This window comes from Pseudorca crassidens, chromosome 14 (genome assembly GCF_039906515.1).
Source record: "Pseudorca crassidens isolate mPseCra1 chromosome 14, mPseCra1.hap1, whole genome shotgun sequence".
Lineage (NCBI taxonomy): Eukaryota > Metazoa > Chordata > Mammalia > Artiodactyla > Delphinidae > Pseudorca > Pseudorca crassidens.
The window spans coordinates 26,715,705-26,741,801 of record NC_090309.1 but is presented as its reverse complement, the minus strand read 5'-3'; the positions used below and the strand labels follow the sequence as shown (position 1 = coordinate 26,741,801).

At 41.3% G+C, this 26,097-nt stretch overlaps 1 protein-coding gene and 1 pseudogene across 1 annotated transcript; one reads left to right on the top strand and one right to left on the bottom strand.

The window, feature by feature from the left end:
• The first annotated feature begins 1,049 nt into the window (after nt 1-1,049).
• On the top strand, nt 1,050-23,283 carry LOC137205616 (putative ALMS1-like protein). Its single transcript, XM_067703895.1, has 7 exons — nt 1,050-1,179; nt 11,467-11,670; nt 12,116-12,345; nt 13,400-13,583; nt 15,737-15,800; nt 21,793-21,892; nt 23,139-23,283. The coding sequence occupies exons 1-7, from the start codon at nt 1,155-1,157 to the stop codon at nt 23,181-23,183; spliced, it is 852 nt and encodes a 283-aa protein (XP_067559996.1). The 5' UTR covers nt 1,050-1,154; the 3' UTR covers nt 23,184-23,283.
• Nucleotides 23,284-24,438: 1,155 nt separating this feature from the next.
• On the bottom strand, nt 24,439-25,045 carry LOC137205800 (putative N-acetyltransferase 8B; annotated as a pseudogene).
• Nucleotides 25,046-26,097: the final 1,052 nt, after the last annotated feature.

Here is a 26,097-nt window from a genome sequence, read left to right as displayed (position 1 = left end):
GGCTTAATGAACCTTGGCTAAAATTTCTCATCTTTTCTTTAACTTCTAAATGCTTGCAAATTATCAAATGTGTGATCCATGCTAGAATTTTACAGGTCATCATTATTAAACCCCGCAGTTTGCAATGCTTATATTTTTGAAAATTAAAGTAGTTCCTGTCCCCAGACATCTAACAGCCAGCTCTGTCTCCTCCAGGATCTGTTGCAAATTCCCTGAAGACCCTGAAATATAGTTTATCTAGTTCAGGGAAGCAGATATTCTGTTTCCTTTCCTGACTTGGGCTTGAATTTACTCTACCAAATGTGTTTAAGTAGACAAGCATCTGACATTTATTCAAAATATAGATGCCCAGAGCCCTCACCTAGAAACTCCAATTCATTGTTCTGGGTTAGGACCCTCCCTCAGGAGACTGTTCTGATGAACAAGTTTAAGAAATACTATTTTATATCATATTTGTTCGACTATATTTTGATAATCTTTTTATCAGCCACTAACACTCCACCATCAACTCCCTTTATTGCTCTACTTGCTAAAAACAACCTTTTGGGCTCAAATCTTTAAGTGCTTTTTGCAATATTCCACTCATTCAGGACTTCTCATGGCACCTCTCAGGTCTTTGGCATTTACCCTTTAAGTTTCTAAGTCAGATCTTATTGGAAAGCACTCTCTGCAGTTCATCACTCACTCTCTTTAGTTATCCCCTGCCTGCTTTATCTCTCATCAAAATTTTATGCTGGTGTCAACTCAGAATTTCACTCTGAAGGCACACCAGGCTAATCTTTCTCTTGCATCCTCTTCAGAGTTTTTTCAAGTCCTGGGAGCATAGCCAGTCTCTCCTGCCTTCTTAAAACAGCTCAGTCTCGTATCCAACTGCAGCAGCATCCCCCTCCCCATCCAGAAGTGTGTAGTAGCATGTTCACATCGTCACAAGCTTCCTGGCAACCTCATCTCAACAGTTTGAACTGAATTAGAAAGGGCTCTTGGTGATAGTATTTTCTTATCCCTTGGGTAACTGTGCCATTGACTACAGGTAATGATGACAGGATCTCTTGTTCTTCCAGGTGACAGACCATATTTCTTCTGACTCTGTTTCATCTTCTACCAGCAGCTTCTGGAGCTTGAGCTCTACCCTTTGCAACAAGCAAAATGTACATATGTTAAATAAGGGCATACAAGCAGGTAAATTAATTTAAACATTTCCATGGAAATACAGGTAGCTCTTAAAACTATGGTAAGATACTCAACCTCACTCACAATAAAAGAAATGAAGATTAAAACTATTTACAAGCAGCTTGTGCAGCTCAATAACAAAAAAACCAAACAACCCAATCCAAAAATGGGCAGAAGACCTAAATAGACATTTCTCCAAAGAAGATATACAGACTGCCAACAAACACGTGAAAGAATGCTCAATATCAGTAATCGTTAGAGAAATGCAAATCAAAACTACAATGAGATATCATCTCACACTGGTCAGAATGGCCATAATCAAACAATCTAGAAACAATAAATGCTGGAGAGGGTGTGGAGAAAAGGGAACACTCTTGCATTGCTGGTGGGAATGTAAATTGATACAGCCACTATGGAGAACAGTATGGAGGTTCCTTAAAAAACTACAAATAGAATGACCATACGACCCAGCAATCCCACTACTGGGCATATACCCTGAGAAAACCATAAAAAACCAAAACCAAAAAGAGTCATGTACCAAAATGTTCATTGCAGCTCTATTTACAATAGCCAGGAGATGGAAGCAACCTAAGTGTCCATCATCGGATGAATGGATAAAGAATATGTGGCACATATATACAATGGAATATTACTCAGCCATAAAAAGAAATGAAATTGAGTTATTTGTAGTGAGGTGGATGGAGGTAGAGTCTGTCATACAGATGAAGTAAGTCAGAAAGAGAAAAACAAATACCGTATGCTAACACATATATATGGAATCTAAGAAAAAAAATGTCATGAAGAACCTAGGGGTAAGACGGGAATAAAGACACAGACCTACTAGAGAATGGACTTGAGGATATGGGGAGGGAGAAGGGTAAGCTGTGACAATGTGAGAGAGTGGCATGTACATGTATACACTACCACACATAAAATAGGTTGCTAGTAGGAAGCAGCCGCATGGCACAGGGAGATCAGCTCGGTGCTTTGTGACCACCTAGAAGGGTGGGAATAGGGAGGGTGGGAGGGAGGGAGACGCAAGAGGGAAGAGATATGGGAACTTATGTATATGTATAATTGATTCACTTTGTTATAAAGCAGAAACTAACACACCATTGTAAAGCAATTATACTCCAATAAAGATGTTTAAAAAAAAAAAAGAAAACTATGCTCCAATGCCATTTGTCAGCTATCATATTGACAAAAATCTAAGTTTGATAGTATGTTTGTGGGAAAGCCTGTAAGGAAATAGGTACATTCTAGTAGGAATATAAGTTGGGAGTACAACCTCTATTTGGCAGTTTCTATCCAAATTACTTTGACCTGGGCTTCCCTGGTGGTGCAGTAGTTGAGAGTCCGCCTGTCGATGTAGGGGACACAGGTTCGTGCCCCGGTCCGGGAGGATCCCACATGCCGCGGAGCGGCTGGACCCGTGAGCCATGGCCGCTGAGCCTGCGCGTCCGGAGCCTGTGCTCTGCAATGGGAGAGGCCACAACAGTGAGAGCCCCGTGTACCGAAAAACAAAAATTACTTTGACCCAGCACTTTTACTTTAGGAGTTTAGCCTATAAATATACAGTGCATATGTGTAAAATGGCAAGTGTACAGAATTTACCACTGGAGTATTGTTTATTTTAAGCAGATAAGTAAAATCAACTTAGATGTCCATCAGTAGCCAAATTGTTAAATAAGTTATTGTATGTCCATATAATGAAGTCCTACATGGGATGAGGAAGCTCTTGCTACTAATATGCCAAGATCTCCGAGATATATAGTTAAAAAGAAAAAGCAACATACAAAATAGTGTATAGCATGCTACTACATGTATTTAAAAAACAAAGGAAGGAAGAGAATTGCTTAAATATGTGCAAAAAATTCTCTGGAATCACAGGGTTATAAACTTAGTGAATGGAGAACAAGAGTGGGAAGGAGGCTTTTCACTTTATGACTTCCTATATCTTTTGACTTTATAATACAGAAATCAACTTGCCCCTTGATTATTTTTCCCTTCGAGTCATGTCTTTACATCTGTTCACCTCTTCCTTACCTGGGTGACTGCCAGTAGGACTATAAGCACTTACTGTCCCTCTCACTTGGGACCAGAACTGAAATCCTTTTCCCATTGAATCCATATTAGTAGTTCTTTCCCTCTAATATCTAAACTGACAAATGAAAATCCTCTCTCCCTCTCTCTCTCTGTCACGTACACACACACCCTCCATCTCTCTATCTCTACCCTCGTCTTCCCTCTCTTCTTCTCTCTCCCTCATACCCCTTCACCCCACCCAAGAAGAAGCAGTAGCCTGCGATTTTGAAGGCTTAAATTTTTTTCCTTTACTGAAGTGGAATAAAAAATCCAACTCTAATGGTAATAGTGAAACTACCCTTCCTTACTCGGGTATCATAATAAGAAAATCATGTATATTACTTATCATAGTTAGGATACTTTAGGATGACAATAAGAGAAAATACAACTCAAACTTGTTCTAAAAAATAAGGAAATATAAAATCTCACATACCGAAATTACAATAAAACGTTGAAGAGGCTTGATGTAGTAAGTACAATAATATGATTCCGGGACGAGGGGAAGATGGCGGAAGAGTAAGACGCGGAGATCACCTTCCTCCCTACAGATACACCAGAAATACATCTACATGTGGAACACCTCCTACAGAACACCTACTGAATGCTGGCAGAAGACCTCAGACCTCCCAAAAGGCAAGAACACCCCCACCACGTACCTCGGTAGGGCAAAAGAAAAAAGAAAAAACAGAGACAAAAGGATAGGGATGGGACCTGCACCAGTGGGAGGGAGCTGTGAAGGAGGAAAGGTTTCCACACACGAGGAAGCCCCTTCGTGGGCGGAGACTGCGGGTGGCGGAGGCGGGAAGCTTCGGAGCTGCGGAGGAAGGTGCAGCCACTGGGGTGCGGAGGGTAAAGCAGAGAGATTCCCGCACAGAGGATCGGTGCCGACCAGCACTCACCAGCCCGAGAGGCTTGTCTGCTCACCCGCCAGGGCGGGCGGAGCTGGGAGCTGAGGCTCCGGCTTCGGTCAGAGCGCAGGGAGAGGACTGGGGTTGGCAGTGTGAACACAGCCTGCAGGGGGTTAGTGCACCACGGCTAGCCTGGAGGGAGTCTGGGGAAAAGTCTGGAGCTGCCGAAGAGGCAAGAGACTTTTTCTTCCCTCTTTGTTTCCTGGTGCACGAGGAGAGGGGATTAAGAGCGCTGATTAAAGAAGCTCCAGAGACGGGCGCGAGCCCCAGCTAAAAGCACGGACACCAGAGATGGGCATGAGATACTAAGGCTACTGCTGCCGCCACCAAGAGGCCTGTGTGCGAGCACAGGTCACTATCCACACCCCCATTCCGGGGAGCCTGTGCAGCCCACAACTGCCAGGGTCCCTTGATACAGGGACAACTTCCCCGGGAGAACACACAGCGCGCCTCAGGCTGGTGCAACGTCACGCTGGCCTCTGCGACCGCAGGCTCGCCCCGCACTCCATACCCCTTCATCCCCCCGGCCTGAGTGAGCCAGAGCCCCCGATTCAGCGGCTCCTTTAACCCCATCCTGTCTGAGCGAAGAACAGACGCCCTCCAGCGACTTACACGCAGAGGCGGGGCCAGATCCAAAGCTGAGCCCCTGTGAGCTGTGAGAACAAAGAAGAGAAAGGGAAATCTCTCCCAACAGCCTCAGAAGCAGCGGATTAAAGCTCCACAATCAACGTGATGTACCCTCCATCTGTGGAATACATGAATAGACAACGAATCATCCCAAATTGAGGAGGTGGACTTTGAGAGCAAGATTTATGATTTCTTCCCCTTTTCCTCTTTTTGTGAGTGTGTATGTGTATGCTTCTGTGTGAGATTGTGTCTGTATAGCTTTGCTTACACCATTTGTCCTTGGGTTCTATCCATACTTTTTTTTCTTAATAATTATTTTTTATTTTAATAACTTCATTATATTTTATCTTACTTGATTTTATTTTACATTATCTTCTTTCTTTCTTTCTCTTTTCCTTCCCTCGCTCCTTCTTTCTTTCCTCTCTGCCTCCCTCCCTCCCTCTTTTCTTTCTTTCTCTCTTTCTTTCTTTCTTTCATTCTTTCTTTCTTTCTTTCTACTTCTACTAATTCTTTCTTTCCACTTTTTCTCACTTTTATTCTGAGCTATGTGGATGAAAGACTCTTGGTGCTGCAGCCAGGAGTCAGTGCTGTGCCTCTGAGGTGGGAGAGCCAACTTCAGGACACTGGTCCACAAGAGACCCTCCAGCTCCTCATAGTATCAAACGGCAAAAATCTCCCAGACATCTCCATCTCAACACCAGCACCCAGCTTCACTCAATGACCAGCAAGCTACAGTGCTGGACACTCTATGCAAAACAACTAGCAAGACAGAAACACAACATCACCCATTAGCAGAGAGGCTGCCTAAAATCATAATAAGTCCACAAACACCCCAAAACACACCAACAGACATGGACCTGCCCCCCAGAAAGGCAAGATCCAGGCTTATCCACCAGAACACAGGCACTAGTCCCCTCCGCCAGGAAGCCTACACAACCCACTGAACCAACCTTAGCCACTAGGGACAGACACCAAAAACAACGGGAACTACGAACCTGCTGCCTGCAAAAAGGAGACCCAAACACAGTAAGATAAGAAAAATGAGAAGACAGAAAAACACACAGCAGATGAAGGAGCAAGATAAAAACGCACCAGAACTAACAAATGAAGAGGAAATAGGCAGTTTACATGAAAAAGAATTCAGAATAATGATAGTAAAGATGATCCAAAATCTTGGAAATAGAATAAACAAAATGCAAAAAACATTTAACAAGGACCTAGAAGGACTAAAGATGAAACAAACACTGATGAACAACACAATAAATGAAATGAAAAATACTCAAGATGGGATCAATAGCAGAATAACTGAGGCAGAAGAACGGATAAGTGACCTGGAAGATAAAATAGTGGAAATAACTACTGCAGAGCAGAATAAAGAAAAAAGAATGAAAAGAATTGAGGACAGTCTCAGAGACCTCTGGGACAACATTAAATGCACCAACATTCAAATTATAGGGGTTCCAGAAGAAGAAGAGAAAAAGAAAGGGACTGAAAAATATTTGAAGAGATTATAGTTGAAAACTTCCCTAATATGGGAAAGGAAATAGTTAATCAAGTCCAGGAAGCACAGAGAGTCCCATACAGGATAAATCCAAGGAGAAATATGCCATGACACATATTAATCAAACTGTCAAAAATTAAATACAAAGAAAACATATTAAAAGCAGCAAGGGAAAAACAATAAATAACACACAAGGGAATCCCCATAAGGTTAACAGCTGATCTCTCAGCAGAAACTCTGCAAGCCAGAAGGGAGTGGCAAGACATATTTAAAGTGATGAAGGAGAAAAACCTGCAACCATGATTACTCTACCCAGGAAGGATCTCATTCAGATTGGATGGAGAAATTAAAACCTTTACAGACAAGCAAAAGCTGAGAGAGTTCAGCACCACCAAACCAGCTTTACTACAAATACTAAAGGAACTTCTCTAGGCAAGAAACACAAGAGAAGGAAAAGACCTACAATTAGGAACCCAAAACAATTAAGAAAATGGGAATGGGAACATACATATCGATAATTACCTTAAATGTAAATGGACTAAATGCTCCCACCAAAAGACACAGATTGCCTGAATGGATACAAAAACAAGACCCATATATATGCTGTCTACAAGAGAACAATTTCAGACCTAGAGACACATACAGACTGAAAGCGAGGGAATGGAAGAAGATATTCCATGCAAATGGAAACGAAAAGAAAGCTGGAGAAGCAATTCTCGTATCAGACAAAATAGACTTTAAAATAAAGACTATTACAAGAGACAAAGAGGGACACTACATAATGATCAAGGGATCGATCCAAGAAGAAGATATAACAATTGTAAATATTTATGCACCCAACATAGGAGCACCTCAATACATAAGGCAAATACTAACAGCCATAAAAGGGGAAATCAATAGTAACACACTCATAGTAGGGGACTTTAACACCCCATTTTCACCCATGGACAGATCATCCAAAATGAAAATAAATAAGGAAACACAAGCTTTAAATGATACATTAAACAAGATGGACTTAATTGATATTTATAGGACATTCCATCCAAAAACAACAGAATACACATTTTTCTCAAGTGCTCATGGAACATACTCCAGATATATCATATCTTGGGTCAAAAATAAAGCATTGGTAAATTTAAGAAATTTGATATTGTATCAAGTATCTTTTCTGACCACAACACTATGAGACTAGATATCAATTACAGGAAAAGAGCTGTACAAAATACAAACACATGGAGGCTAAACAATACACTACTTAATAACGAAGTGATCACTGAAGAAATCAAAGAGGAAATTAAAAAATACCTAGAAACAAATGACAATGGAGACACGATGACCCAAAATCTATGGGATGCAGGAAAAGCAGTTCTAAGAGGGAAGTTTATCGCAACACAATCGTACCTTAAGAAACAGGAAAACATCTCAAATAAACAACCTAATCTTGCACCTAAAGCAATTAGACAAAGAAGAACAAGAAGAACCCCAAAGTTAGCAGAAGGAAAGAAATCATAAAGATCAGATCAGAAATAAATGAAAAAAAAATGAAGGAGATGGTTGCAAAGATCAATAAAACTAAAAGCTGGTTCTTTGAGAAGATAAACCAAATTGATAAACCATTAGCCAGATTCATCAAGAAAAAAATGGGAGAAGACTCAAATCAATAGAATTAGAAATGAAAAAGGAGAAGTAACAACTGACACTGCAGAAATACAAAAGATCATGAGAGATTACTACAAGCAACTCTAGGCCAATAAAATGGACAACCTGGAAGAAATGGACAAATTCTTAGAAATGCACAACCTGCCAAGACTGAATTAGGAAGAAATAGAAAATATGAACAGACCAATCACAAGCACTGAAAAAATATGAACAGACCAATCACAAGCACTGAAACTGTGATTAAAAATCTTCCAACAAACAAAAGCCCAGAGCCAGATGGCTTCACAGGTGAATTCTATCAAACATTTAGAGAAGAGCTAATACCTATCCTTCCCAAACTCTTCCACAATATAGCAGAGGGAGGAACACTCCCAAACTCATTCTCTGAGGCCACCATCACCTTGATACCAAAACCAGACAAGGATGTCACAAAGAAAGAAAACTACAGGCCAATATCACTAATGAACATAGATGCAAAAACCTCAACAAAATGCTGGCAAACAGAATCCAACAGCTCATTAAAAGGATCATTAAAAGGATCAGCTCATTAAAAGAATCAAATGGGGTTTATTCCAGGAATGCAAGCATTCTTCAATATATGCAAATCAAACAACGTGATACACCATATTAACAAATTGAAGGAGAAAAACCATATGATCATCTCAAGAGATGCAGAGAAAGCTTTTGAAAAAATTCAACACCGATTTATGATAAAAACCCTGCAGAAAGTAGTCATAGAGGGAACTTTCCTCAACATAATAAAGGCCATATGTAACCAAACCCACAGCCAACATCATCCTCAGTGGTGAAAAACTGAAAGCATTTTCATTAAGATCAGAAACGAGACAAGGTTTCCCACTCTCACCACTCTTTTTCAACATAGTTTTGGAAGTTTTAGCCAGAGCAATCAGAGAAGAAAAGGAAATAAAAGGAATCCAACTCAGAAAAGAAGAAGTAAAGCTGTCACTGTTTGCAGATGATATGATACTATACATAGAGAATCCTAAAGATGCTACCAGAAAAATACTAGAGTTAATCAAAGAATTTGGTAAAGTAGCAGGGTACAAAATCAATTCACAGAAATCTCTGGCATTCCTATATACTAATGATGAAAAATCTGAAAGTGAAATCAAGAAAACACTCCCATTTACCATTGCAACAAAAAGAATAAAATATCTAGGAATTAACCTACCTAAGGAGACAAAAGGCCTGTATGCAGAAAATTATAAGACGCTGATGAAAGAAATTAAAGATGATACAAATAGTTGGAGAGATATACCATGTTCTTGGGTTGGAAGAATCAACATTGTGAAAATGACTCTACTACCCAAAGCAATCTACAGATTCAGTACAATCCCTATCAAACTACCACTGGCATTTTTCACAGAACTAGAACAAAAAATTTCACAATTTGTATGGAAACACAAAAGACTCCGAATGGTCAAAGCAATCTTGAGAACAAAAAACAGAGCTGGAGGAATCAGGCTCCCTGACTTCAGACTATACTACAAAGCTACAGTAATCAAGACAGTATGGTACTGGCACAAAAAGAGAAAGATAGAGCAATGGAACAGGATAGAAAGCCCAGACATAAACCCACATACATATGGTCACCTTATCTTTGATAAAGGAGGCAGGAATGTACAGTGGAGAAAGGACAGCCTCTTCAATAAGTGGTGCTTGGAAAACTGGACAGGTACATGTCAAAGTAAGAGATTAGATCACTCCCTAACACCATACACAAAAATAAGCTCAAAATGGATTAAAGACCTAAATGTAAGGCCACAAACTATCAAACTCTTAGAGCAAAACATAGGCAGAACACTCTATGACATAAATCACAGCAAGATCTTTTTTGACCCACTTCCTAGAGAATTGGAAATAAAAGCAAAAATAAACAAATGGGACCTAATGAAACTTCAAAGCTTTTGCACAGCAAAGGAAACCATAAACAAGACCAAAAGACAAACCTCAGAATGGGAGAAAATATTTGCAAATGAAGCAACTGACAAAGGATTAATCTCCAAAATTTATAAGCAGCTCATGCAGCTCAATAACAAAAAAACAAACAATCCAATCCAAAAATGGGCAGAAGACCTAAATAGACATTTCTCCAAAGAGATACACAGACTGCCAACAAACACATGATAGAAAGCTCAAGATCATTAATCATTAGAGAAATGCAAATCAAAACTACAATGAGATATCATCTCACACCAGTCAGAATGACCATCATCAAAAAATCTAGAAACAATAAATGCTGGAGAGGGTGTGGAGAAAAGGGAACACTCTTGCACTGCTGGTGGGAATGTGAATTGGTACAGCCACTACGGAGAACAGTATGGAGGTTCCTTAAAAAACTACAAATAGAACTACCATATGACCCAGCAATACCACTACTGGGCATATACCCTGAGAACACCATAATTCAAAAAGAGTCATGTACCAAAATGTTCATTGCAGCTCTATTTACAGTAGTCCGGAGATGGAAACAACCTAAGTGTCCATCATCGGATGAATGCATAAAGAATATGTGGCACATATATACAATGGAATATTACTCAGCCATAAAAAGAAGCGAAATTGAGCTATTTGTAATGAGGTGGATAGACCTAGAGTCTGTCATACGGAGTGAAGTAAGTCAGACAGAGAAAGACAAATACTGTATGCTAATACATATATATGGAATTTAAGAAAAAAAACGTCATGAAGAACCTAGGGGTAAGACAAGAATAAAGACACAGACCTACTAGAGAATGGACTTGAGGATATGGGGAGGGGGAGGGGTAAGCTGTGACAAAGCGAGAGAGAGGCATGGACATATATACACTACCAAACGTAAGGTAGATAGCTAGTGGGAAGCAGCCGCATAGCACAGGGAGATCAGCTCGGTGCTTTGTGACCGCCTGGGGGGGTGGGATAGGGAGGGTGGGAGGGAGGGAGACGCAAGAGGGAAGAGATATGGGAACATATGTATATGTATAACTGATTCACTTTGTTATAAAGCAGAAACTAACACACCATTGTAAAGCAATTATACTCCAATAAAGATGTAAAAATAAATCATAATATGATTCCAAAACAGTTTATATCACCTTTCATCTCTGCTTGCGTTGTCTTTTGCATTCATTCAGAGCACTATCTTCAACAAATATTTTTACATAACGATACTTGTTAAAAATGTGTCTCAATGATTGTTTTGAATATTTTACCAGATTTATTCATTTATTTATTTATTTTGCCACACTGCGCGGCACGTGGGATCTTCGTTCCCCGACCAGGGATCGAACCTGTGACCCCTGAAGTGGAAGTGTGGAATCCTAACCACAGGACCACCAGGAATTCCCTATTTTACCAGATATAGATATGAAAATTATAGATCTTCTCAATTCGTTTTCTTTGCAGAATAGAAAATAAATGATTAATTTTTTTTAAGTTTTCATTTACTGACTTGAATATACCTGTCAATCGAGTCTCAAGGCTCTTCCCAGAGATAGTTGTGATCGTTTCCCTTAGGTATCTTGGAGATTGTGAATGGTGTCAGAAAACACACTCGAGATGTTGGAATGACTTTCCCAACTCCAAGTTCTAGCGAGGCTACAGTAGAAGAGGACAGTGATGTGACTTCTTGGTCAGAAGAAAAGATAGAAGAGAAAAGGCTCCTTACCAGTTATCCTGGGGAGAGAAAGTTAAGGAAGAATAAGCAGAGCTGCTGGGAAGGTCAGTTTCTAATTCTGCTTTCTTAGTAGAAAAACTAGTGAATTTCAAGTCTTTTGCAAAGCTAAGATTCTTTGTTTCTAAATGATTTAATGTTGACCCTATCTTTCCCCAGCACCACCTTGGCAAATTTTGAAAGTGCAGTCATCTCTCCGTATCTGCAGGGGATTGGTTCCGGGACCACTCATGGATACCAGAATCCATGGATGCTCAAGTCCTTTATATAAGATGGCATAGTACTGCCCCCTGAACCCAAGGATTCTGTGTACATGGATACAGAGGGCTGACTGCATCCAACACTACAATTCCTGAGTCACACCTGCAGTTAAGCAGACTCCAGGGCCTCCTGGTGGCCGCTGACAGCTGAGTCCCTGAGAGCCTATATTATGCACGTCTCTGATGAAAAAAGTGAAAAATCTTCTTTTTTTCTTAAAAATAATTCCTATAGGAGTTTCATGGTTTGTTCCTGTGGAAAATGTGAATTCTGGTCCTAAGAAGGAAAACCTGCCCAAGTTTCATGACGCTTGTGTCTCCTGGTTTGTACCAGTAACCAACACCACACCTTGGAGGGAGCCACTACAGGAAAAGAACTGGCAAGGACAGCACATGGACAGCCACAGTTCACTAGCAGGCCCAGGCAGAGATCCACTGAAGCCATTTGTGAGAGCAACCCTACAGGTACAATGACATTGAGTTAATTTTAGCCATATGTTTAAGAAGGAAGAAGGGGCAAGATACAAAAGAGTTAAACCTGTGACTGGCTTTCTGAAGTATAGTCAACTGATCCTCGTTTCTAGCACCTCCACAGTTCATCTGTTCTCACACTCATTAATCAAAGGCTGCCTTACTGTTAGCCGTTATAAATTGTGCATCACCCTCAGTATCTGGGGCAAGGCACTAGAAGGGAGGATGTTGTGTAGCTGCTCATTGGGTTTGTAGATACATACCAGCACGTGGAGTGCAGTAGAGGCCTGATGTTTGCGTCAGCCTTATATTTGTTCCTGCATTTACATAACTCCTATTTCTGCTTAACACAGGGTTTTAAAGGCACCAGCTCTCTTCTTTATAAATACCTGGGGAGCTAAAGGAAATGTTTTTGTTTTGTTTTTAAATTTCATTTATTTATTTATTTTATTTTTGGCCGCATTGGTTCTTCACTGCTGTGCGCAGGCTTCCTCTAGTTACGGCGAGTGGGGGCTACTCTTCCTTGCTGTACACAGGCTTCTCATTACGGTGGCTTCTCTTGTTGCAGAGCACAGGCTCTAGGCACGCGGGCTTCAGTAGTTGTGGCACAAGGGCTTAGTTGCTCCGCAGCCTGTAGGATCTTCCCGGACCAGGGATCGAACCTGTGTCCCCTGCATTGGCAGGGGGATTCTTAACCACTGCATCACCAGGGAAGTCCAGAAAATGTTTTTTTTTAATGACGTATTTCTTTGAAGGGAAATTAAAAATAGCACAACGGGCCAAGCTTTATCCCATCAACACTGGGGAGAGTTGTCATTGCCACAGTCTTAGTTCTTGGCTTATTCCAAAGGCATTTCTCTGATCCCTCTGATTTTCCTACTGGAGCTTTCCCGCACAGGGAGTTGTTAGATAATTCTTCAACTCTAGATATTTTCTATAAGTTACAAACAGGCTTTCCAAACCTGTTAGGCAGGTACTGTTTTTTCTAGGCCCTTGGAGAAAAGCCTATATCATTAATGTGAGGTTGGGGGCTTTTTCTCCTCCTCAGGAATCACTGCAACTTCACAGACCTGACTTCATCTCCCGCTCTGGGGAACGGATAAAGCGCCTGAAGTTAATAGTCCAGGAGAGGAAGCTGCAGAACATGTTACAGAGTGAACGGGAGGCACTGTTCAACACTGTGCAAGAATGGCAGGGCCACCGGGACGTCATGCACCTGCTCCCTAAGAGAGGTATACTCTTCCTGTTCACTTTCCTATGACTTGGTAGAGAGGGCAAGGTCTGCTTCATGCAAGGCAGCACTGCTCAGTGCCAGGCTAGTTACAGATCAAAAAGTGACCTTTTGCTTGTTGAGACTCAAATCTCCTTAGGTAGCAGAACCTACCCAATTTAGCTCTCAGCATTTTCACAATCCAAATAAGCCCAGTTACTCTTGCTCTGTCATTACACTTTAAAAGTGAGAGTGTGCAGTGAGAATGGTGTTTGGGTTTGTTGTTGTTTTGGGGGCGCCACATGGCTTGTGGAATCTTAGTTCCCTGACCAGGGATTGAACCCGGGCCCTCAGCAGTGAAAGCACAGCGTCCTAACCACTATACCGCCAGGGAATTGCCAAGAATGGTGTTTTTAAAAACCAGCTCTGTCACCATGAGCAAGTTAGTTCCAAACGTATAATGTTTTGAGGGGCTTGGGGCTGATTCCAGGCTTGCCTTCCTCATAGGGTAGCAATAATAATAATAATAAATACTTATATAGCCCTTATGTTTTGTCCAGACATTGTTCTTGTTTAATGCTTCCAGATCCTCTCTGAGGTGACACTATGAATATCCCTATTTCACAGATGAGAAAACTGGGCCAAAGAGAGATTAAGTACCTTGCCCAAGATTTACACACCTGTTAAACTGGGATTTGAACCCTGGTGGGCTGGTGCTAGAGTCTATTCTCTTAACAATTATGCTAGATGTAAGATCTCAATAAAATAATATGTGAAATCCATGAAAACTATAAAGTACTACCTAATGCTTTCATCACAGACTTACCTGTAAACTGGTCAGTGTTTCAATGCACACTGTCTAGTCTGTGCCACAGTGTTGTGTCTTCAGAAGCCTCAGGCTGCTATCATAGTCATCATAGTCTAACCCTGGCCTTGGCCTTGGCCATTACTCACCACCCAGCACTGCCAGCTCAGGGTAGGGGTGCAAAGTCCCAGCAGCTCCCTCTCACAGTTCTTGAGCAACACAGCCTTCCTTATTAAGGCACAATCCCCTGTTACTGATCCCCTAAGTGTCGGGGACCCCTCAATGGGTCCTCTGCCTAGAGTCACAAATGTCAATTGAATAAGACCAGGTTCGACATAGCAGAGCATAGACTTTATTCATTGATCAAGGAATGGAGAAAGGAGAGCTCATGTTCTAAATATACTTTCTCCCTGAAGGGAGCAGAGTAAGGGATTTTAAGGGTTAGGAGGCAGATAGGTCATTAGGACTTGAGGAAAGGGGTGGAGATTTTCAGGGGCAGCCGGGGCCAGCCAGGGCATGCACAGTCTTCCATGGTCCTTTGCACATGGCACAGATTGTGCCTAGCAGAGTACAAATGCCCCCTTTGAGCAGAGATCATAGCATGGTAACGAAGCAAAGGTAACTTTTGGACACTTCCAGGTTTCATCCGCGCACGCTTATTGTTATGGTCAAGTCAGAACTGGTTTGGGGGAGTTCACCACTATATATCTCTCAAAGCATGTGTCTTTCAAAGTACAGCTGCAAAACACCTCTGCCAAATGCCAGGTACTTTTGAAACGAACACAAAGATAAATCAGGGCAAGTGTCCTTCAGCTCTCAGGGGCTGGTATGGAAACAGAGAGATAAATCAAGTCACAGGTCCTTCAGTTTTTAGGGGCTGGTATGGGTGACACCACCACTGCTACTCAGCCATAAAAAAGAATGAAATTTTGCCACTTGCAACAGCATGGATTAACCTGGAGGGTATTATGCTTAGTGAAATAAGTCAGAGAGAGAAAGACAAATACTGTATTACATCACTTATATGTGGAATCTAAAAAATACAACAAACCAGTAAATATAACAAAAAGAAATAGACTCACAGATATTGAGAACAAACTAGTGGTTACCAGTGGGGAAAGGGAAGGGGGGAGGGCCAAGATAGGGGTAGGGGATTCAGAGATAAAATAAATAAGCTACAAGGACATATTGTACAGCATAGGGAGTATAACTAATATTTTACAATAACTATAAATGGAGTATAACCTTTAAAATTGTGAATCACTATGTTGTACACCTGAAACTTATGTAATATTGTAAATCAACTATACCTCAATTAAAAAAAAAAAGACACAGTCCATTAAAAAAAACCCTCTTCTTCTTTTGCTTAGACTTCCTGGCTGCCCAAAAGAAAAGGCCTGTTGGAAAGAAGGAAATGATTCAGCGGTCTAAATGGTATGGCCAAAAGAATAAGTAACTATAAAAGTATAAATCAGGCCACCAAATGGTCAGGAGCTATAGCTTGGCCCCAGAATAAAGGCATTATGCTCTAGGTAAAACATTATGAGAGATAAAAAAAACAACAAACAATACATTATGAGAAAATTAGTTATAAAAATAGTTTCTCACTTATGGCACTAAAAAAGAAATGAAAAATAGGAGATCATGGTATGGATGCCTCATATATAAAAAAGACAAAGAATCGCCACTAATTTGTTTGCCTTAATCAGGCTTGTGTTTGTTAGAAACAAATATAAATAAAAAATATTTTTAAATAAAAGTAAATATCTGGGGCCTTACATCTAGGCAATCCTTTTACTAGGAATTGTATCCAGTACAATGAGAGATAGGGGAATAGTTTCCAAGACACAGTAAATTAGGCTTAAAAAAAATCAAGTTTCAGAAGCATGTGTACACTGCCACCATTTGTATAGTCTTTAATAAAAAAGTATTTGTGCTTACATAGATGCATATACTTGTATATGCATAGACTATCTCTGGAAGGATACCCAAAAAATTGGTAATAGTTGTTGCCTTTGGGACAAGGAACTGAGTGACTGGGGTACAGAGGTTGGAGAAAGACTAATTTTTTACTTTTTTAAATTTTGTGCCTTTGCATTTATTAGCAATTAATTAATTAGAGATATGCATATATTGCTCATGAGACTGCCATAGAATAACTAAGTTAATGGTTGGTTACCTCTTAGGGGATCATTGGAGACTTCCTTTAATAAGAACAGTTTTATAGTTGGCATAGTGCTTGAAAACAATTTATCTTAGGTAATTAAAGCATTCCTCTTGAAGTCTTTTTACTCTCCATTTAGTAAACCATTTCCTTATAGGTATTTCAAAGGGATGCTTTAATCAAGTGGTTCTCAAAGTGTGGTCCATGGGCCTCTGGAAGTTGCTGAGGCCCTTTCAGGGAATTTGCCAGGTCAAAACAAATTTCAAAATACTACTAGGATATTATGTGTCTTTTTAACTGTATTGACATTTGTACAGATGATGCAAAAGTAATGAAGGGAGGACTAAAACTGCTGATGCCTTAGCACTATTTGGGACAGTGGACCAAACTGCTAGTCTAGTTGGCATTTTATTCTTCACAGCCACATGGCAGCAGTGTAATGGAAGTACACATAAAGCACTTCTGCTGCATACCAAGATACGATGATTGGTTCAAGGAAAAGCCTTGGTTTGTGTACTGAGCTGAACTAGCTGCCTTTTTCATGGAACATAGGTTTTACTTGAAAGAATGACTGATAAACTAATTATTCCAAATTTGGTATATGACAGATATTTTCTTGAAAATGAGGAAGTGAATCTGTCACTTCTCCAGGAAAACAGCTGACAGTATTTATTGCCAAAGAGAAAATCTGAGCTTTCAAGCAAAGAATAGAATTCTAGAAAACTTGTGTCTACTAATATGAGATTGACTATCTCCCAGTACTTAGACTTTTCTGATGAGATCAGCAGTGACATAAATAATTGTAATATTTTTCATATTATATAAGTAAATATGTCAACATTTAAACTACCACTTGTCAAGATTTGGTATAGTATCAAGAAAATCAGGGAATTCCCTGGTGGTCCAGTGGTTAAGATGACGCTTTCACTGCTGAGGGCGCAGTTTCAGTCCCTGGTCGGGAAACTAAGATCCTGCATCCCGAAAGCTGAGTGGCCAAAAAAAAAGAAAATCAGCAATTATCTGAAAAGAATATTAAAATACTCTTTTCTTTTCCAATTACATATGTGTGTAAACTGGATTTTTTTAATGTACACTTTAACCAGAACAACATATAACAGCAAACTTAATACAGAAGCAAATATAAGAATTCAGCTGTCTTCTGTTAAACCAGACATTAAAGAGATTTACAAAATATGTATAACATGCCACTCTTCTTATTTTTGTTTTGAAAAGTATATTTATTTTATATGTTAGCATGTAACAGGCTTATTTTTTAATAAATTAAGAAAAAAGTTTTTTATTGAAGTATAGTTGACTTACAATATTAGTTTCAGGCATAAAACATAGTGATTCAATATTTTTATAGGTTATACTCCATTTAAAATTATTACAAATAGTGGCTATGTTTCCGCATGCTATACAATATATCTTTGTTGCTTATTTATTTTATACATAGTTTGTATCTCCTAATCCTATACCCCTATTTTGCCCCTCCCTCCTTCCTTCTCCCCACTAGTAACCAGTGGTTTGTTCTCTGTATTTGTGAGTCTGTTTCTGTTTTGTTATATACATTCATTTGTTTTATTTTCTGGACTCCACACATCAGTGATGTAATACAGTATTTGTCTTTGTCTGACTTGTTTCACTAAGCATAATACCTTCTAGGTCCATCCATGTTGTTGCAAATGGCAGAATTTCATTCTTTTTATGGCTGAGTAGTATTCCATTGTATATACATACCACACCTTTATCCATTCATCTGTTGATGGACACTTAGGTTGTGAAATAAGTATTTTTTAAATTCTTTTTAAATGTTTTAATTTCTAATACAGTAAGTATCAATAGATAAAGTCCACATTCACCAAAATTGCCCTCAATTTTTAGGAGTATAAAAGTGTCAAAAGTCCAAAAACTTTGAGAATTATTGCTTCATTCTGAATGTCACAAAATTTAATTAATGGACATTACATAGTGTTCATTGTGTGGCAGCTAATAACACTCTCACCTCAGCAAGAGGAGTCCTTGCTATATGGGACTATGAAGCTTGCCTGCAAGAAGGTAGGGCATCTTCTGAAAGGTATCTGTGCTTTAAAATATAAGTATAGTTGTAGGGGTGGATTAAGTACCCATCTTCTAGGAAGAGACATGTTTTAAATTGATACATTTTCATTAGAGTACTTCTGTTCCATTTTATTTCTGATATGGCCCCCTTTCAAAGACGCCATCTACTTCCATGTGAGAATCATAGAATTGAATGGGATCTTAAAGGTCATCTAGTCTACCTTTAACTTTTAGGAAACTGTAACCCAGAGAGAGGTTGCCAGGAAGTCAGGGCCAGAGCTGGGGTTAGAGTCCGGCAGCAGGCTCCCCACCCAGTACTCCTGCAACTGTATCATGTGGCGGACTTGGAGCTCTGGAGCTCTGTGTTACTCATCATCTTTTCCCAGCACCTACCTCTACCAAAGATGTTTAAATGTTTCTGATAAGAGAAAAGATTTGGAGAAGAGAGAACCTGACTCTCTTAACTTGAAGCATTTCTTCCAGTGTGTCCTTTAAGAGAAGTGTTTTCACTAACTTATTAATGCGTATATTTGGGTATGCGCCAGGCACTGGACTAGGTACTACAAATGAAAGATAGTTGACTCCAGACCATGAGCAGACAGACAGTCCCAATAGTATGTAGTAATTGCTTTCAAGGATCCATTTACAAAATGCAATTTCTGGCTACTCTGATTAGCCCGACTCCCAGCTTTCCAGCCCTAGAATACAACCTTTACTGGCCCAAGCGGATTTTCTCTTCACATCACATGTTCTCCTTGGGATAACTTGTCTTTTTCCAATGGACTTTGTTATCCCTTCTCTCACCGTGACTTTTTTTCCAGCTTTACTGTGATATAATTGATATTTAACATTGTATAAGCTTAAGCTATGTAATGTGATGATTTGACATACATGTGTATTGCAAAATGTTTACCACAATAAAGTTAGTTAACACATCCTTCACCTCACATAATTACCATTTTATTTTTCTTGTTGTTGTTATAGTGAGAACATTAAAGCTCTACTGTCATAGCAACTTTCAAGTATACAGTGCAGTGTTGTTAACTACAGTCACTGTGCTGCATATTTGCTCCCCAGAACTTATTCATCATAAAACTGGAAGTTTGTACTCTTTGACCAGTATCTCTCCATTCCCCCATCCCTCAGGTCCTGGCAACCACCATTCTGTTCTCTGTTTCTGTGAGTTTGATGCTTTTAGATTCCACATATAAGTGAGATCATACAGTTTTGTCTTTCTCTGTCTGACTTATTTCATTTAGCACATTGCCTTCACGGTCCATATATGTTGTTGCAAATGGCAGGATCTTTTTCTTTTCTTATGGCTATTCCATTATATGTATATATATCACATTTTCCATTATATATATTCCATTATATGTATGTTCCATTATATGTAGATATATATATATCACATTTTCTTTATCCATTCATCCGTCGATGGACACGTACGTTTCCATGCCTTCACTATCGTAAATAGTGCTGCAATGAACATGGGGGTGCAGATATCTTTTTGAGATCATGATTTCATCTCCTTCAGCTATGTACCCACAAGTGGGATTGCTGGATCATACGGCAGTTCTATTTTTAATGTTTTGAGGAACCTCCACACTGTTTTCCATAGTGGCTGCACCAGTTTACATTCCCACCAACGGAGCACAGTCTCACCTCCTCACCAGCATTTGTTATCTCTTATTTTTTTGATAATAGCCATTCTAACAGATGTGATGTGCTATCTCATTGTGGTTTTCATCAACAGTGACTTTTTAAAATATATGTTTGTTCTTCTTTGATCTCTTTCCTGACCTCCACTTTTGTGTTTTCATTTAGTGATTATCCTCACTGTGTCCAAAGTGGAACTGCCCATTTTCCTCTCCCACACTTACTTGGGCCACCCACTCACCCACTGGAAAAGCTGGGGAGCTATTGCCTCCAGCTCCGTGACCCCGCACTGTACGTGCAGTCGGCTAGTGCGTCCTGGAGACTCGCCTTCATGATCGCTCTGGAACCCATTCTCCTCACTGCCTTGATGCGGGCTTAGCCTCCTCTCTTGGAGGACTGCTCTTCTCCCCCTTCTGCTCTTTATCTTCTCTAATCTCTTTTCCACAGAGCCGCTACATCATTATCAATGATTTCTTTTTCAGATTATAGAAAACTTTGGAAAATATAGAAAAAATCAGAAAGAAGAAAATAAATGTCACTCATAATTCTTCCATCTAAACATAACTAACACTAGTCCTGTTTCTATGGGGATTTTGCAGAGACCTGTGTTAACACACTTCTTTCTCCCCAGATTGTTTATCATACTATATATACAGGTTTGTAGCCTGCTTTATTTTGCTTAACATTGTATTGTGAACGTTTTCCCATAGCATAAAAACTATTTGAAACATTTTATGCTTTGTAATAATTTTATTATAGCCCATAATTTGTTTAACTGTTCTTTTGTTGGAGATTTACATTATTTCCAGTTACAGTGTATTTATCAAATGAATGTTTGATCATGTTCCTCCCTACTTAAAATCAGTGGCATCCAGTCCCTGATAGGACAAAGCCCAAGGTTTTCACATGGCTATGAGACCTTCACCCCATCTGCTTCCCTCCTGTTCCCCTACACTATCTCCGTGAAGCCTTGACTCCATTCTTACCAACACTCCCTTCTCCCCACCTCCCCTTTCTGTTCCTAACTATTCTTCAAGACCTACCTCAAGCTTAGTCTCTTCTCTGGTCTTCCTTGACCTCCTTCAATCAGAATAAGTTCTGTTTCTTTTCCTATAACTCTATGTAGCATTTTGTAGATATGATGATATTGTATTTTCTTTTCCATTATTTTTCATGCTTAAAAATATGGTAGTAATACGAAGTCATTATCTTATATTGAAACCATACATTTTTCCATATAGAGTGAAAAGAAGTTCATCTCCACCCCTCATTCCACTTCTTTCCCATAAGTAACCACTATTAGCAGGATTTTATTATGTTTTTATCTGTATCCCTTTTCAGATCATGAGCACTCCAGGCCAGGGTTCTTTGTGTCCAATTGTCTAACAAGAAGCAGGGCACACAACAGGCCCACAGCCTGTCTGAGGGACTGAGTGCCTGGAGAGCAGTAGAGCTTAGGGAGATGTGGGGAGGAGTGATCGTGTGCCTCTGTGGTCAGGTGGCCTCACTGCTTTCTGTCTTTCCATCGGTGCCATTTCTAAGGATTTATGAACAGCTTCCAGAAGTACAGAACAAGAGAGAAGAGGAAAAGTGGAGATTGGAATATAAGCCATACTGGCTGCAAGCCCAGCTATATAAAAAGGTCAGTCAGTCCTAGAGCAGGATTGATGAGATTTATCAGGGGAAAGAGAAATTGAGAAAAACACATCTGACCTGTTTGAATTAACCACATTTGGAGAGTGAACTTAAGCTCATAACGCATTGTACCACTACTAAAATTTAGAAGATAAAAGCACCTGTAACTAGAGTTCAAATCCAAAAATCTAGAAAGGCAAATCTGAAAAAGGCATCTTCCAGGGACTTCCGTGGTAGTCCAGTGGTTAAGACTCAATGCTTCCACTGCAGGGGGCACAGGTTTGATCCCTGGCCAGAGAACTAAGAGCCCACATGCCGCATGGCACGGCCCCCCAAAAAATTGTTTTAATGTTTTAAAATTGTTTAATAAATAAATAAATAAGGCACCTTCCAGGCATACATTTGGAATGAAACCAAATTTCATACTTGGGTGTCAGTTTAGACGCCATGCTGGAAATGCCCATACCTTTCAGAACTAATGAGTTTTCATCCAGAGTCCCAAATGATAGTTTTATGCCCCTTATGGGTGAATCATACACCACTAGAACTTTTTAAATAAATTGGAAAATGTCCAAGTGTAGCATACAAGTTGGCAGTTTGGGTACTCAGAGCCTTGAAGCCACTACCATTTCCTGCCCACAGCCCCAGTAGAATCAGTGGTACTGTAAGTTTTAGAACCTCACAGGCCAGGGGACTTGATACCAATTAATTCCTTGAGAAAGCAGATGGGCCACTATGCCTGAAGGTCCAGATCCTTCAGTGTTCTCATTTCTTTCCCAGCCCCCTCACTTCACCCCCAGAGGACTCTGAAAGTCAGAAACCAAGAGACGAGCTCATACCAGACTGATGTGGGATTGGAGAGCTGCTTCTGGAGCACATACTGCAGCTCAGGCTGGGCTCCCTCAAGTGGGGACGCCCCAGGCACTACATGGCCTGTCTGGTGTGTCAGCATCACAAGGCCAGGCCTCTTATTGTGCTTGTGTGTTTGTGAACTGATGGATGGATTAGTCTATTAGGATTATATTAATATTATATTTCTGTATAGACTATAATAGACTACAGATCATCTTCCCTAAACACTTCAGGAAGTATTTTTTGTATAATTACCATAGTTTCTGTAGCTGGGAAAGAGAAACAAGATTTGGGGAGAACGACACTGGTCTCTTCAGCAACATGTCTGGGGTGAGGAGTGGCTGTCTGCCTCTAGTGGCAAGAGTATCTAACCTCTTTCCTGCCTTTCTTTTCTTCCACAGAAAGTGACCAATCAATTCTTGGGGAGAAAAGTTCCTTGGAACTGACATAAGTATTTTCCTCAGAGCCTTGGTATTATATTTTATCAGCCTGGAGGAGCACAATCCTTACTTTTATGAGTCTGGTTTAATAAAACTTACCTTGTTGTCCATGTGTAATTTAGAAGTAGTAACCTTCTAAAGAGTCTTGGGTAGAATGATGACTAAGATTATTAATGGTTTAGGAGCAATACTTTCTCCACAGTGGCCTTGCCCACAGGGATGTTTGTTACAATGGTATTATCTTAATTCTAGGCAAGAGTAAGTCTCTTTTTGTTTGTGTTTTTATAGAAAATAACTTCTGATTGACTCATAGTAAAGCAAGCAGCAGAGGGTTATTTATTTCCCATCTGTAGAGGTGCAGGGAGCTATGCAGTGTCTCCCTGAGGTGTGTGGGGAACTTCAATCTAAAAGCACCAGTCAAGGAAAAGAAATACAGCATAACACGGTGAGAGCCCTTTTGTTGACTTGGTGTCAGGCAGTGTCTGGTTAGGGTAGCCATCAGTTGGGCCCAGAGACTCTCAGCAGACACAGGTGCCTTGGGTCCAGAGATACCTCCTAGCCTCATTTCAGCTTCCTTCGGGAACATTAGCCTTTAGTAGACACAACTCAAGAGGCAACAGAAGCTTGACTTAAATCATGGCCTGGCCCTGGCCAGTGGGATGTGGGTTGTGCCACTTCTAGGCCTAGTCCATGTCAAATCCCAAACTCTGTCCCTGGCTGCCTTCTTGCCCTTCAGCAGCGACCTTGGGGCCATAGCAGACTGATGGCATCATTGGCCCTGATCCTTCTCACGTGGATTCTTCTCACACTCCTTCTCCACGCCCTTTCCACATGACTTCGCATTTCCTCTCACTGAAGAGGCAGGGCATGACACCTGGAGATCTAAGGGGCGGCCCAGCTGAGCTCAGCCTAAGCTGCTGACCCACAGACTCATGAGCTAAAAAAATGTTTATCATTATTTTGTGGTGGTTTTTTATGCAACATTCTCGTGGCACTAGATAAATGAAACAGTAGCAACCCCAAAAACTGAATGGAGCAGAGCCACCCCACCACCAAGGCCATCGGGTTCCAATGTGAACAAGCAGTAAGCTTTTACTGTGTCGTCGCAGTGAGACTTCAGGGTTTGCTTATTACTGCAGCAGAGCCGATCCCTCCTAACTAATCCACAACGACACAGATCATAGGCCCCCTTCTTGCTCCAGTGCCTGAGAGACCTGAGCAGAGGGGAGACGGTAGATAAATTGAATTGCAGGGACAGCAACTAGCCTATAGCTTGTGGAGAAGAAAAACTAGCCCATCTTCCAGAAGCCGAGGCGCTGGTAAAGGGCCAGGGCAGAGTACTGCAGTGTGCTGGTGCTGTAGCCCTGGTGCCACACAGACTCAGACAGTCCTGACCAGGGCTTTTACTTATCACCTGACCACGGTGCTCCAGGGCCACACGTAGGTGAAGCAGCTGCAACTGCTCATTCCACAGGGTGGCCTTCTGAATGGGCAGCACTCCCACCATGCCCACCACCTGCCCCCCAGACTCAACCACCCAGAAGCAGGAGCCACTCTCACTGAAGTAGGATTTGGTGATGTCAGACATGTCTGTGTGCAAAGACATGACCTCAAACTGGATCCAGGGGTGTTCGGCAAGAAACCTCAGGGCAACAAGGAGGGCGGGGCTGGCCACGAAGTCCAGGACCCAGGAGCGAGAGACCAGGAATAGGGCAAGGGGCCCCCGCAAGCAAGAGCACAAGGGTTCGGGGCAGCTTTAGGATGTTGTGGAAGGTGGTGGGAAGGTGCTCGGTCATCACCTTGGAGAACAAACCCACGACCCATTTGCGATAATTTTCCTGGTATTTGTGGATTTTATAAGGAGCCATGGAAGACTTCTGTGTCTGGATCTCAAAGTTCAAGAGAGAGGTAGGAGTCCCTGTATGACTTCCTGGCAGCCCTGGGGGAGAGAGAAGAAGCCATGTGAGTGGCTTATCCTCCCACCCCCCAGAACCGGGGATGACCCTGCTCAAGGATGTGTCTTTCTGCTTCTACCCAAGAGGAAATAGGCCACAACCACTGGGAGAAGGTGTAGAGTCAGCAGAAAGGTCTGCATTTGGTCCTGCCTCCATGCATGACCTTGGGCATGTTCCATAATCTTCTCCAAGAACCTGCCTTCTGAAGTTGTTTAGAGGATTTAATAAAATAACATATACAAATCTCTGGTTATGAAGTACCCTCCCCTCTCCCTCGTTCCCCTTTCCCTGGCTCTCAGCTTCTCCATACATTGGGGTGGCACCATGCAGCAGCCAAGCATGTGTCCCTCTCCCAGGGACCGTACACTGCAGTAGTCCTGTGTTTCCAAGTACAAGTTTCAACAAAGGCTTCTTCCCACTTGTTTGCAAATTTTCAGGCTGCTGAGGTAGCATAAGAGCCAAACACCAAAAATAGACCAGCCTTGAGAACCAGAGGAGGGTCCAGAGCTCCAGGCCACACCTAAGAACACTGTCCTTCCACCCATAGCCTCTCACCTGCTACCACAAGAGCCTTGAGTGTCCAGGGCAGCCACTGCCCCCAGCCTCCAGCTGGCATCCAGGAGAGACTGCAAGGGCACGCTCCACGTCCAGGCCCTGGATGGTACCTCATTGGCCAGCTCCTGGATATTCGTTCATCATAAATCCCAGGCTCAAGTAGCTGGGCTATGATGGAGCAGGGAGTCCATTCTGCACTCTCTGATCACTGGGGAATCAGCCTGGAGGGGGCACGCAGAGTCTGGAACAGCTCAGGAATCCTTGCCCTTGTGGACGGCCTACACCCCACACCATGGCAGTTCACCCAGCACCTTGGTGCTCCCTGATGTCCACCCTCAGCCCCTCCACACAGCTGCTATGACCCTGGCGAATTTGCCCCTCACCCTGTGCTCTGTCATCACAGACCAGAG

What these genes read in the sequence shown, in the direction of transcription:
- LOC137205616 (XM_067703895.1), top strand. Translation starts at nt 1,155, where the DNA reads ATGTTAAATAAGGGCATACAAGCAG. An exon ending in TTGTGAGAGCAACCCTACAG is followed by an intron (nt 12,346 to 13,399) that starts GTACAATGACAT and finishes TCTCCTCCTCAG; the next exon opens with GAATCACTGCAACTTCACAG. An exon ending in ATGATTCAGCGGTCTAAATG is followed by an intron (nt 15,801 to 21,792) that starts GTATGGCCAAAA and finishes GCCATTTCTAAG; the next exon opens with GATTTATGAACAGCTTCCAG.